General features: G+C 36.5%; 1 protein-coding gene across 1 annotated transcript in view; it reads left to right on the forward strand.

Annotated features, from left to right (window-relative positions):
* Positions 1-14,387, forward strand: part of TMPRSS11D (transmembrane serine protease 11D) — a 63,123-nt gene that overhangs the window by 38,042 nt on the left and 10,694 nt on the right. The window contains exons 4-7 of the mRNA XM_004038737.5: positions 3,321-3,388; positions 7,609-7,766; positions 10,825-10,863; positions 12,566-12,743. Coding sequence (XP_004038785.3) covers positions 3,321-3,388; positions 7,609-7,766; positions 10,825-10,863; positions 12,566-12,743 — 443 coding nt within the window. The remainder of the gene's footprint in view (positions 1-3,320; positions 3,389-7,608; positions 7,767-10,824; positions 10,864-12,565; positions 12,744-14,387) is intronic.

The raw sequence follows: 14,387 nt of genomic DNA on the forward strand, positions 1-14,387 counted from the left end.
ACCTTTCTATTGCAGCCATGAAAAATATGTGACAATTATAGATATCCTGTGTGCAGTGTTTCAACCTTTATGTGACCTGTTCTACTAACAGATTTAGTGATGTTCACTTTGTTAGAATTTTCTTACACACGCCATAACTTGCTTCAGTCTATTGATTATGAATATTATGGATATTAAGGATTCTAGACCTTCTAGATTTAAAAAATAATATTGTCACCTCAATCAGAAGGGAAATATTAAATAGTTCTCATTTTTTCAGTGTTTACTCAGTTTTTGTCCAATGTAATGAAACTGTCAGCAGTACAGGTTACAAAATAAAATGTGTATAAAAGTAAACTCATTTGAACAGGGTAATAATTGTAGAGGGAGGGAAAAGGCTAAACGATTGAATGTAAAACTTATGAAAAGTAGATACATCGTCTCTATGATTTGCAGTAGTCAACTGCATACAGATGAATCATTTTAATACACGTTAACTACTTTCCTTTTACAGATGGAGAAACTGAGAGGAAGAAAGTTTATACAGTTCATTAAACTTTGTGATGCAAGCTAAACTAACCTGTCTCTGTATTTTCCATCTACTGCCCTTATCACTGTCTCATTAGAATACTCTTCAAGCATCTCCTTACTGATTTTCTTAGCAAGCATTTGTTAAGTTCTAATGAGAGTCGGTAGTAACATTTTCACCCACTCTGTGAAATATGAAATCTTATTCATAGGCCTCTTCTTTTATTCTTGTATTTGCATATCAACCAATTAATCAACTTGCTTTCTTCATGTTGCTTATTATCTTAGTCCTTACTAAATTGCCTCTTAATGTTGTCCACATAACAGAAATGTTAAGGTGGATACTTAACATTTTAGTCCAGTCTAGCCGGTGCCAGTGCAATGCCAAATCATGAATTAAAATATAATTACAAGAACCACTTATCAAATTTCAACAATTCCTTCAGCTTTGTGACAGTTTTTTCTACTTCGATTAAAGTCAAGTAAAATTAAAGTTAAATATTTTTATTAAAATATCTCCCTTAACATTCCATATTAATAAACATAAAGCTCATGCTTCTAAGTAGATTACTAGAAGTTACTTTATTGAATTACAGCAATGGTTAATTCTAGATCATAAAATTTAGAATGACTTTTTGCCTTCTTTTTCTTTTTCCTTTTTTTTAAACAGAGTCTTGCTCTGTTGTCCAGGCTGGAGTGTACTGGCGCGACCTTGACTCACTGCGACCTCTGCCCTGCAGGTTCAAGTGATTCTCCTGCCCCAGCCTCTTGAGTAGTTGGGATTACAGGTGCCTGCCACCACAACTGGCTAATTTTTTTTTTTGTATTTTTAGGAGAGACAGGGTTTCACCATGTTGGCCAGACTGGTCTCGAACTCCTGACCTCAAGTGATCCACTTGCCTCAGCCTCCCAAAGTGCTGGGATTACAGGTGTGAGCCACCGTGCCTGGCCTGACTTTTTGCTTTCTTCTTAATACTTACTAGTATTTCTTGAATTTTTAAAAAAGAAACATAAAGTACTTTGATAAGACCAACAGTCTCATTGTTCTTAAAATTGTTCAAAGGTTCTCTGGAAACAAAACAGAAAATTATCATTTGGTTAAGAATCATGTTGGTCTGACATCAATCATCCTATAGGAGTGAATATTGAAAAAGTAAGATATACTGTGGTATAATCGAGATTGCATACATTTTACCATTTTTGAGAAGAATCTGCTCCAAATCCTGGCTTAATGTAATATCCAGCATGCTACTTAATTTTCTTATCTTCACCTTTTCATATCCACATCCACCTAGGTGCCACCTCACAATATAAGCCAGCATAATCCATTCTTTTTAATGAAACCACAATACATCTGACCCTGCATCTCAGGAGAACTGTATCAGCCACAGCACTTCCAGTTGACTATGAATCTAAATGTTATGCCTCAGGAGAAACATCCTTGCTGGGACTAAGTAGTGATTCAAGGAGATAGTTATGATTCAGTCAAGAAATTAATAATTATTGTTATTTTTATTATTGAGACGGAGTCTCGTTCTGTAGCCCAGGCTGGAGTACAGTGGCATGATCTCGGCTCACTGCAACCTCCGCCTCCCCGGTTCAAGTGATTCTCCTGCCTCAGCCTCCCAAATAGCTGGGACAACAGGCGCTTGCCACCACACCTAGCTAATTTTTTGTATTTTTAGTAGAGACGGAGTTTCACCGTGTTAGCCAGGATGGTCTCGATCTCCTGACCTCATGGTCCACCCGCCTCAGCCTCCCAAAGTGCTGGGATTACAGGCGTGAGCCACTGCGCCCGGCCATAAATTATTAACTGAGCCAGGCACAGTGGTACACACTTATAGTCCCAGATACTCAGGAGACTGAGGTTGGAGTATCCTTTTTTATGTTATTTTATTTTTAATTATTATGGGCACATAATAGGTGTACATACCCATGGAGTACAAGTCATGTTCTGATACAGACACATAATGTTTAATAATCACATCGGGGTAATTGGGATATCCATCACCTCAAGCATTTATCTTTCTTTGTGTTAGGAACATTCCACCTCCATTCTTGGAATAGGCACCCTGTTGTGCTATTAAATACGAGATCTTATTCATTTCATCTAGCTATATTTTTCTACCCATTAACCATCACCTCTTTTCCCCTCTTCCTCACTACCTTTCCTGTGAGGCTGCAGGATTCTTAAGCACAACAGTTAGAGGCCAGCCTGGGCAACATAGTGAGACTCAATTTCTAAAAAATAAAAAAGAAATTACCAACTAATGCTAAAAAAAATAGTCTCTGATGCTTAGGTATGAATTAGAAATGACCAAGAAAAAAAAAAAAGACTGCCCTTTGCTTCCTTCTCCCCTTCTCTTCAAGTTTTCCATTGCTACTCATTTTAGTCTGGTTTAATCAGGTTTCATCCATTAAAAGCAATTGTTGGGATCACACATTTTGAGTTGTGTCAGTGGACTTCCCTCATGCTGGCATGATTCCTGCCCCAAGCCCTTAGTAAAAGCCACCAAGCCATATAACATAACCTCTCATTGAGTAAAACATCTGATGTGTTTAGAATGACTTCTAGCAAAAACCCAGCCTGTCCAGCATCATCTCTGTATAACAGATAAAGGAATAGGTACTGCATCAAAAGGTTATAGAACCTGCCCAAATCAATCCCATGTGTTTTGCAATGGAATTAGGTTGAACTAAAGTGAAAATTCAGTTTTCTATTCCTCATTAACATGTCTCATGTTGCAAGGTTGAGAGGAAGGAGAAGAAGAACTGTATTTACAGAGAGTTTCCCCCTCTCTTTCTTTCTACAGATTACTAAAACATTCAAAGAATCAAATTTAAGAAATCAGTTCATCAGAGCTCATGTTGTCAAACTGAGGTGAGTGGAACTGTAGAAAAAATATTTAAGTATAGATATAATGTGGCATACTTGACTTTTTGTCACAGAATGAATAGTAAATGACATGTTCAGATAAGTCGTTGTAATATTATGAAAATAGTATTTTAGTCAGCTTAAAAACCAATGCCAAAAAAGCCAAACATATGATCTATTAGCTACTAATGTAAATAACCATATTACATCTATTCTTATTGGGAAGAGGAAGAAGGGGTGGAGAGAGAGTTGGGGTGAAGGTACAGTAACAAGGCCATCCTATTGTAAAACTCCAGTGGATATCATTCACAGTGCAGCCTATGTAAACAGTCCCTCCTGCAGTTGTACAATGCTGTGGTTTGGGTGTATCCATCCAAGATCAAGACACTATGACCAACATCAAAAGTGGCTTTTTGGTTTTATCTGCCTGATGTGCTATAATAAAAGGGTATTACGGCCAAATCCAAGGCATGTCTATCATGAATTAATAATAGGAGGAGTAGCAGCATGCATGCTAGTTATTTGCCATTCCTGCCTTAGTTAAATATGATGTGATAAAACCGACCTTTCCAACTGAAATAGTCACCTTTACTGACTCTCCCGCAAATGTCTCAAATGACCACATTGCTCTAGTCTTTAAATAATATGCAATAGTTCTTTGGTAGAAGAGGAATTATACTAATTCTTTCTCAAATAGTAGCATCACAAGAAAATTAATTCTTGTTCTCTGGAGAGTCACCTAGTAAGTATCTAGAGCACAGATGTCTGGTCAGGTAAGTTTTGATGAGGAGTTAAAGGGATAAGAAGAGTCCATGAGAAGGGTATTTTCCAAAACACCTTTTGGTCAATTCAGTGCACATTCACTTAGTACTTTCCTGTCAGTATCTGTATCAGCCACTAATGTTCAAAAGTGAGTAAGCCCTGAAAACCTGTAGGACTACATGAGCCTTCTGCCTTTTCTCTCCTTTTGTTCACTTCCCACTTATCACTCAATCCTCTGCAACCTGGCTTCAATACCACCACAAAATATCAACTGCTCTTGCCGATTCAACAATGACATCCAAATAACAAAATCCAAAGAAACCACACCAGTCCTATTCTTGGACCTCTCAACAGTATTTGGTCCTGTTGGCCTGTCACTCCTTGAAATAGGACTATCCCTTGGTTTGCATGGCCTTGTATACCCTGATTTTCCCCTTACCTCCCTAGCTATTCCTTCTTAGTTTCCTTTACTAGGTCTTACTTATTTGTATATTCCTTAAATGTTGCTGAACATCAGGCTGTGCTCTAGGCCTCTCATCTTCTCAGGTCACACTCTCTCCTTTCATTGGCCTTCACTGCCACCCATATGCTGAGTGCTCTCAAAGTTGTATCTCTAGGCCAGTCCTCTTTTGCCTCCAGACATGAATATATGCAGCCATCTACTTGGTACTATCACATGGATAATTCTCATGATCTCTTCCAGTATGACTGCTTCTTTATTTTTTTCTGGGCTCTTTTTTAGCACTGCTTTACATGGAACTTTATCATGTCTCTCAACCTCTATTTTATCTTTTATCTATGTATGTAGAGTCTGTGTAATTTCTTCATCTCTTTTAGATAACTAATATCTCTTCAGCTTTGACTTGTATTCTGTGTAACCCATTTATTGCGTTTTCAATTTCAATGAGTATGTTTTCCTATCTGCAAGTTCTATTTGTTTCTTTTGAGAATCTGCCTGGTCTTTTAAACACATTTCTTATTTTAATTTTTGGGGGTACCTAGTAGTTGTATGTATTTTTGGGGTACATGAGACATTTTGATACAAGCAAACAATGCATAATAATCACATTGTGTAAAATGGGGTATCCATCCCCTCAAGCATTTATCCTTTGTGTTACAAACAATCCAATTATATTCTTTTAGTTATTTTTAAATGTACAATTAAATTATTATTGACCATAGTCATTCTGTTGTGCTATCAGATACTAGGTGATCTTTTAAAAATAATGTTTTCTACTTAATCTCATTTTTATGATTCCCTCTTTTACATCATTTGTCATTTCAAATACAGTCACCTGTCTGTTGATTCTATTATGTGAAGTTTTTGAGGATAATCTTTTTGTTACTTTGATTCCACCTTGGTATGGTTTGGCTGTGCCCCCACCAAAATCTCATCTTGAACTCTGGTTCCCATAATACCCACATGTTGTGGGAGGGACCTTGTGGGAGGTGATTAGATTATAGGGACTTTTCCCCCCTTTGCTCTGTTCTTTTTCCTGCCACCATGTAAGAAAGATGTGTTTGCTTCCCCTTCTGCCATGATTGTAAATTTCCTGAGGCCTCCCCAGCCATGCGGACCTCTTTTCTTTATAAATTACCCAGTCTCGGGCAGTTCTTTATAGCTCCGTGAGAAAAAACTAATACACACCTCATGATGTATTGTTTACCACTGAAATTGTATGCTTAAATTTAATCTCACTTGGGACCCTGTACAACCTAGACTTAACATATCTACCTCCAGAGCAGTTACATCTGTCAGACATTCTAGAGGAATCAGCAGCACATGGACTTTGTTGTTGTTAATTTGTTGTCGGGGGAGGGGGGAGGGATAGCATTAGGAGATACACCTAATGCTAAATGACGAGTTAATGGGTGCAGCACACCAACATGGCACATGTATACATATGTAACAAACCTGCACGTTGTGCGCATGTACCCTAAAACTTAAAGTATAATAATAATAAAATTAAAAAAAAAAAAGGTTCTGGGAGTATTCAGGTAGTATTAATGAAGATTCAGACATCATGCAGCCAGGCCCATGCTTATGAATTTTCAGGTGATACTTCTTTTTCTTTTTTCTTAATTTAAAGCTGCATCTCGGAAACAGATAAATTTATTTTTTTTATGACTTGACGAGCATTTTTTTCATTCTAGTTCATGCTGTTATTGGGTGTTTAGTTCTTTGAGACTCCTGGCCTTTTTCTAAAACCTCAAGTTCAACTTCCTATTTTGCACTAGCCCAAGGTCCCATCTCCAGTCTCTATGTAAATGCTAAACATAAGCCTGTGGAATATTCTAGTCTTACCACATACTATTCACATTCTTCTTTGTTTTTGGTCTTCCAGGATTTTCCTTACTTTTCTATGAGCCCAGTCTTGCATTTGAAATGGAATTTATTATATATTATCTATCATTTCTATTTGTTTTATACAGAAAGTGTTTTCTAAAATTATTTAGGCTTCCATGTTGCTAGACATGGAAGTTGTAATTATTTGTTCAGTGCCTGTTTCTACATCTAAACTGCAAGACCCATATGGCAACTGTGAATCTTAGTCCCAGCTAATTTCTGAAGCTTAGAATAGTGCCTAGCACAAGAAGTTGTTTATCTAACATTTTTAAAAATAAATATTAAATTAATATCTGGAATGAATATTAAGTTAGAGCTGGTCATTGAGGTGAGAGGAGGAAGCCAAGAGAGAATATGAGAGCCTCAAAGCCAAATATCTTTAATGTACTTTTTCAGAAAAGAAGATAGCCAATGTCAGGTGGAGGAACTGGTTTATGAGGTAACTTTCATAGAGGAAAATAGAAATTACTGAGGTTTTAGATAATCCGAATATTTAATCAAGTCACCAAGGTTTATTGTGAGGAATTTTTATTATTAATTAAAATGAGTGATGAAATCTTAATATACGACAAAAGTTAAAATTTGCTTTTGTAGGCAGATGAATGGTCTAGGTATCAAAAAATTAAGTTGAGTCTCTAACTCACACAAATTTACAACCCTACCACTTTATGAATTTGTTTAGGAGATTATTTTTAATAACATTGGTGAAGTCTAAGAATAGCTAATATTTATAGTACACTTACTGTGTGCTATTGACTCTTCTTTGAAGTTTTGAATATAGTGATTCATCTAATCTTCATAACCCATTTTACATGTGAAGAAACTTAGATATAGTTAAGAAACTTACATAACTTATCCAAAGTTACACAGTAAAACTCGGGCATTATAACTTCAAAATCAGCTATCCTACGTGAGTACAGTGTTCTGTGCACTGAAATCAAATAAGTGAGATAGCATCGTGATATAGTATTACGTATGCAAACAGTGTTACAGAGATCTGTCTAAAGTTAAATTACACAAATGAATTCTTTAAAAGGGTTTAATCAAGAAGAATATAAACAGGATGGTGAAAAATTGTCATATTATTTGTTTTTTAAAATATCTTTATGATTTACAGGCAAGATGGTAGTGGTGTGAGAGCGGATGTTGTCATGAAATTTCGATTCACTAGAAATAACAATGGAGCATCAATGAAAAGCAGAATTGAGTCTGTTTTACAACAAATGCTGAATAACTCTGGAACCCTGGAAATAAACCCTTCAACTGAGATAACATGTAAGTATAATTTTTCATAAGCAATTTTATTTCAATATATCCCTCAAGTTTACCAATTCAAATTCACATTTTAATTGAGAGGCTGACTTTTGTTTCTTTGAAACTAAACTGTGAAAACAATCCATTAAAAAGCTAAATATACCATATAGCTCCCTAACGTAAAGCATTCTAAGACTTAAAGAATCGTTTGGCATTTATATAGTAAATTTTATTTGCTAAAAATTCTCATTAATTATCCCTGCAACATTCCTTATGAGTGATCCACAAATGATGTCAGATGTCATTTGTGGATATGCCATAGGAGGGGTACATAGATGCTCAAGGTCAGAGAACTATTTAATTAATGATCCACCTCAGAGGCTTCTTCATTTTTCTTTGTAACATTTATCACAATTGAAATTACGAAGTTATTTGTGTAATTTTTGTATTGTTTGGCTTCATCCTACACTGTAATCATCCTAAAAGAAAGAACCAGTCAATCTTCTTCATCCTACTACCCTCCTACCACCCAGTCTCCATCATACAACACATATTCAATAAATAATTCTTGCATGACTGAAAGAAAAGAAATAATATATGCATAGAATTTAAGGACATTCCTCCAAGTTGGTTACATTCTGCTAGTTTAATAAGCCATTATTTCTTCTCAATGAGCTCAAGATTAAAAGGATTTTGATGATTCCCACACTAGACTGGTAGGTACCAGTTACAGATGTACTAACTGTTAAATATTGAAATGCTTTCCTGTTTGTTGGTAAACAATTACTGCATCAGGCCCACAAAGTTGTCTTCCGAGATGTTTCAAATCCACTGCCCCTGCAGCTAAAGAGTTATGCTTAGCAAAGCAAAGCACTCTAAGACACTGCTCCAACTCCATGGCCTGATTGCATCTTTTATGACTGGCCGATGCTCACGCACTGCAGTTTGTTAGGTAGTTGAATATTACCTCTGCTTCCACACATTAAGGAATGCTCCCGAACGCACTTCCCGAGTGTTTATTTATTTATCATTATACTAGACAATATGGTGATACAATGGTAACAGAATAGCGGTTTCCACCTCCAGAGCCCATAATCTAGTTGAAGGGAAAGATATTCCAACACAAGAGTGTTGACAATCAAGATAGAATATGATGAAGGGCCCAGTGTGAGGCCCAGGCAATGACCACCGCAGGAATCCGGGGAAGAAAGAGACCAGCGTGCTTGGGATATCTAGCAAAAGTTTCATGAAGGAGAATGGACTTTGACTTTGAAATATGGGTAGGATTTACATATTTTGAGATGAGAAAAAGAAAGTTCCCAGAGAAGGAAAGCATGAAAAGGCAAATAGTCTGTACTGAACGCGATGCTTTGACAGAATAATGAAGAAAGGGACCTGCTGGAATGATTGATCAGTGTTCATCATTCACACCATCGTCATCAAAACACTTATTTAATGAGAACTTACTGTTTTTTAGGCATGGCTTTAATGCCTTATATGAATTTTTTTCTTGATTAATCCTTACAACAACCATATCCCATAGATAGTTTTATTGTCCCCCTTAGAAAAGATAAATTGCCTAGGCTGACACAGTCAGTATATGAGGCAGTCAGGATTCAAACTAAGTCTGTTTGTTCAAAAAATTAAGAATGGCCAGCTTTTTAAAATTTTCTGTCTCCAGAAGTATGATTTGGCTCCACTGAAGTTTGCAAAACAAATGTGATACCCAAACCTTGTGAAACTTTTAGTGGGAAATAACTTTGTATAAGTCGGTTTGAGAGAGCATGGAAACCTGTCTTGAAAAGTTTTAATTTATCTTGCAGGAAATAAGAATGATGGGTTTCTGAATTAAAAATTTCAATCAAGGAAGGATATGATCTAACATAACATTTTTTTAAAAAGATCAGTCTGGTAAGGTAGAGGTGCATAAACTGAAAAGGAGCAAAAGTGGTGGAATTCAGTTAGAAAATTATTGTAACTGTACTGATGTCAAATGATGAAACCTGAATTAAAGTAGTACCAAAAGGAGTGAGGAGGATGGAATAATTCAAAAGATAGAGGACAGATGTGTAGAACCTGGAGATTATAAGATGTGAAAGGAGGAGTCTGAGAAAATTTCGGATTTTGGAAGTGGTGTCATTTTACTAAAAGGATATAATAAGTAGCAAATTTTGGATAAAGTTGGGTCCCACTGAGTTTGAGATGGCTGTTGGACATGCAGAGAAAACTGTCTTGTATGCCGTTCTTAAATTGAAATAGACAGACCTTTACCCTCTGATACTGACATATTTTCCTTTCCAGGCTCACCCTCCATTTCCCTAAACACAACACATGCACTAGCTCTCCTTACTTTATTGCTCCACAAACATCTTACACCTCCAAGCATTTGTGCCCACTATACCTTCCATCTGGAATCTCTTTTGTCCTCTTGTGTGCCTGAAAAATTCCTTTCAGATCTTCAAAATACAGTGCAGATGCTATTTCTTCTAGCTCAAATATTATCTCCTCCATATAATTTAATTACTTACTCTCTTTTTTCTTTTCTCTACTTTGCACTCACATTTATTTGAATGATTGCTTGACTAATTTCTACCTGTAAATTATGTGAGGGCAGGTCCTCTATATTTTGCTCACAGTTAAATCTGCAGCACTTATTATAGAATGGTATCGAGTAATATACATATATTTGAGTACATGATAAATTAACTTCCCCTATAGTATTTATCACATTGCATCTCAATGACTTGCTTATGTTTCTGTTTTCCCATTTAAACTGAGTAACTTGAAAAAAGAGATATCTATTAAGTATTTAATGAGAAATTAAAGTACAAACTTTAGTATGCATAACAACAAATTGGGAAAAGGTTGTAAACAAAGAGATTTGTAGGGCCCATGAGTTAGAGATCGTTTCAGCAGGTCTGAAAGGAAGCCTAGGAATCTGCATTTTAGAGGACCCCCCCACCCCAACCCCAACAAGTAATTCTGCTTCTTGTTGTCTGAGTACCGTACTTTAAGAAATTATGGTGAAATGATATACAGCCTTTATTGTATTTATCTTATTCTCATTTTTTAATACTAGCACTTACTGACCAGGCTGCAGCAAATTGGCTTATTAATGGTAAGTTTTAATATTATTTTGTAACTATAATTTGCCAAATCATAAAGAGTAAAAGTGCAAGTCTTTTGTGTACTTTTGGCCAAGGCAGTATCTATTAAGTTGATGTCTTTGTTCTTAGTTTGCTCAGGTGGTGTTGAAACAAGACAGTGCTGATCCCAAGTGTCCCATGGAGTGGACTTTAGGTTTCCCCTTTCCTTTTAGAAAAAGGAAGAAGTTGTAGTGGAGGACTACCACTCTGCACTCAAAATTGCCCTCATGAAAATTTCTTTGGCAGCTTTGAGAACCTTTTACTGCCCTGGTTCTAAGGTGGCATTTCTGTAGACTTACAAATTATGTTTGATGACACCATTCATGTAGCTTCTCCTAACCACCAGAGTAGCTTGCTTTGTTGTGAATTCAGGTTAATCACAAAGTATAATAAAAAAGAATTATCAGAAGTCTTCTCAGCTTTGGGTCTATAACCTGAAGGAAAAGTCACTACTCTTCAACATCATCATATGTACTCTCAGGCTAGGATAGCAGAAATGCAATCCCTAGAAAACAGCAACTTACTTCTCTGACCAAAAAAATGCAGTTAAAAATTAGTTCAATGTACCTGGTAGCTGGCCTATCTTAGGTACTTCAGTGATTTTAAAAAGTGATGGTAGTCCTATGGGTGTTTTTCAGCTTCACTACGTATTTAATTCATGCTTATTGTTAATGAAACTGTGATAAGCAATTTACTAGGGCATTTGTTTGGGAGATGCCACAAAGGAACACATGTATCTCTTAATGGAAGCCTGGTCCTCCTTTATCCAGGAAATTTGCTAGGAAAAAAAAAGCCTTTAGGTGGTTGTGCTATTAAACCAGGGCACTACTTAAAAGCCAGCCCAGCAATAGTTGTGTGATTTACCGTTAATTTCTTAGTAATAGACCACACAAAAGAAGAAAATTATGGGAATGCGAGTTGAGAGGAATTGGGTGATCAGCCTACCCCAGCCCGTTTCAGCTCTGGCCAGTAGACTATTCACGAGCTCTTTGAAAACATTTAAATAAACCTTATTTAGATACTAGAAACCCTCTGTCACCCTCAAGAATATTCTGTGGTATAGCGACTCCTTTATGAGGGCATGTTTGGTAATACAGCATCAGTCTTGGAGGTGGACTGGATTCTACAAGGTGAACTGCAGTCACTAAGGAGTCTTTTGGATGAGACCAGTTTTCCTCCAACTTCAATGTGTGCATGAACCTCACATCAAAATGTAGCTTTAGATTTGTCCCATGATGTGGTTCCGAGAATCAGCACTTCTAATAAGTTTCCAGGGGATGCCCATGCTGCAGGCCCACAAACCACACTGAGCATAGCAAGACTATTGAGAAAAAGGAAATTTCCCAGGAGTCTGTGGCCTGAGCTGGCACATCCAATAATGACCTATCTTAACCTCAACTCATGAGGAATTCCAGGGAACTCTGAAGCTGCTCAAAATTTGAAGCCTATATGCCAACTAAATTCAGAAATGTTCTCCAAAATGCTATCTATAAGCAACAGTAGTCACAAATGCATTGTAAAAATATATCGATCATGCTTTTTGGAAAATCCAGCATGTCCTGAGGAAGAATGTATGAGACATAAAAGTCATAAATTATGGAAAGACTCTTCAGCTTCTTCCAAATGTAAAGGAATCATGATCTTCCCAGCACATTAATGCCCTTTTCTCATTAGAATGTGGGGCCGGTCCAGACCTAATAACATTGTCTGAGCAGAGAATCCTTGGAGGCACTGAGGCTGAGGAGGGAAGCTGGCCGTGGCAAGTCAGTCTGCGGCTCAGTAATGCCCACCACTGTGGAGGCAGCCTGATCAATAACATGTGGATCCTGACAGCAGCTCACTGCTTCAGAAGGTGAGGCCACCACTACCTACCCATCTGGGAACAATTAGAATAGACAGGTCATGAAGACTGCACCCTCTACCCTAGGATTGAATTGAGCCAGAAATAATTCAATGCAAAAAAATCGGTAAGAATTTTCTTCCTATTCATGAAAGGAAAAGGATTTTTCTCCTTTAGCATACTAATTTAGTGCTATTTCTCTGTTTCAGGTAATAATATATTAGCACAGTAAAGAACAAAGATTTATATTTGAGAATGTTTTTTAAATCCTAGCTATAAAAGCTTAAGAAATTTACTAAATCTCCATAAGCTTTTTTTTTTTTTCCAAATTAAGGGACAACACTGTTATCTGTGACTTAGTGTTACTGGTAGCATTGAGTACACTAATGTAAACGTATGTTAAATGTTAGCAAAACGAATTGTTGTGGAAGATTTGCACATTATATCATGGGAGCTGATGGCTAACCTAGAGACTGCCCCATGCCATTAATTTATTCATTCATAAAGATTATTGAGTATCTAGTATGAGCACAGTGTTATATATTGTAGAAGCTACTAGTATAAACAAAGTATTGCCTCTGCCTTCAAAGAGCTTACACTCGAATGTTGGAATCAGAATGCACAAAAATAATGATCAATTACAATGAGTAGCATAAATAAAATTAATGTAGGCAACTTACAAGAATTCTTAATTGAGGTGACTAAACTATTGCCAACACTAGGGTGATATGCTACCAGTGGCGAGTAGGTTGCATAAACTTACCTTATTGGTAAAAAGAAAAGTTCACATTGCTCATAAAAGAAGGATTTTAGATTTCAGCATAACTAAAATCTGTTTCAAACCTGCCTTGTTACTGGGGCATCATAGACCACAACAGTTGTTGGGAACTTAACTCAAAAAGTTCACCCAGAAAAATAATGGAGATTTGAACTCGTGTGCCCCTGACCATATCAATTTTCTTCTCAGACTCTTACTCTAAACTGGACCTCCTTATCACACACACAAAGCCTTCCATGGGCAGATCAATCCAGTCTTATTTCTCAAAGCATGTACCTTGAGCTTCAGATAAACAGCATTGTTCTCTTCCCCTGGACTCTTCCTACATTTCCCTACCTATGAGTATCTGATCAATCTGCTTATCCTTGAAATGTTAATATATTTACCACATCTCTATTTGAATTTTATGAAATTTTTGATAATTTCTAAGTAGTCTTTTTCAGATTTATAGGCACTACTTCATGGTACAGTGACTGTTACAAACGTATTTGTTAAATTTAGAAGAAATAAAGATTTAAAAGACTAGGGTAGTTACTGAACTAAAGTTTTAGGAAATCCCAAATTATTTCAAATTTTACTTATGGTAATTTTATGACTTAATATTTTTATATGCAGTGAACAAATTTGAAATTTTAAAAGATACTTCCAGAATTATCAGTTTTCTGATGTAGATTGGCAAATTTATTGCTATATCCCAAATAACCCAAGAGACAAAATTCACAAAAACATTTCAATTTTCATTGCCACTTGAAAGGCCAAAAAGCAGAAATGGCACGCATTGATTTCAATCATACTCCTGAGTGTGGCAACCAGGAATTAAAATACCTGGACTTATCAGGCACTTAGCATAACCAAGAACGGAATAGAAACCTCCCTGG

This window comes from Gorilla gorilla, chromosome 3 (assembly GCF_029281585.2).
Source record: "Gorilla gorilla gorilla isolate KB3781 chromosome 3, NHGRI_mGorGor1-v2.1_pri, whole genome shotgun sequence".
Taxonomy (NCBI): Eukaryota; Metazoa; Chordata; class Mammalia; order Primates; family Hominidae; genus Gorilla; species Gorilla gorilla.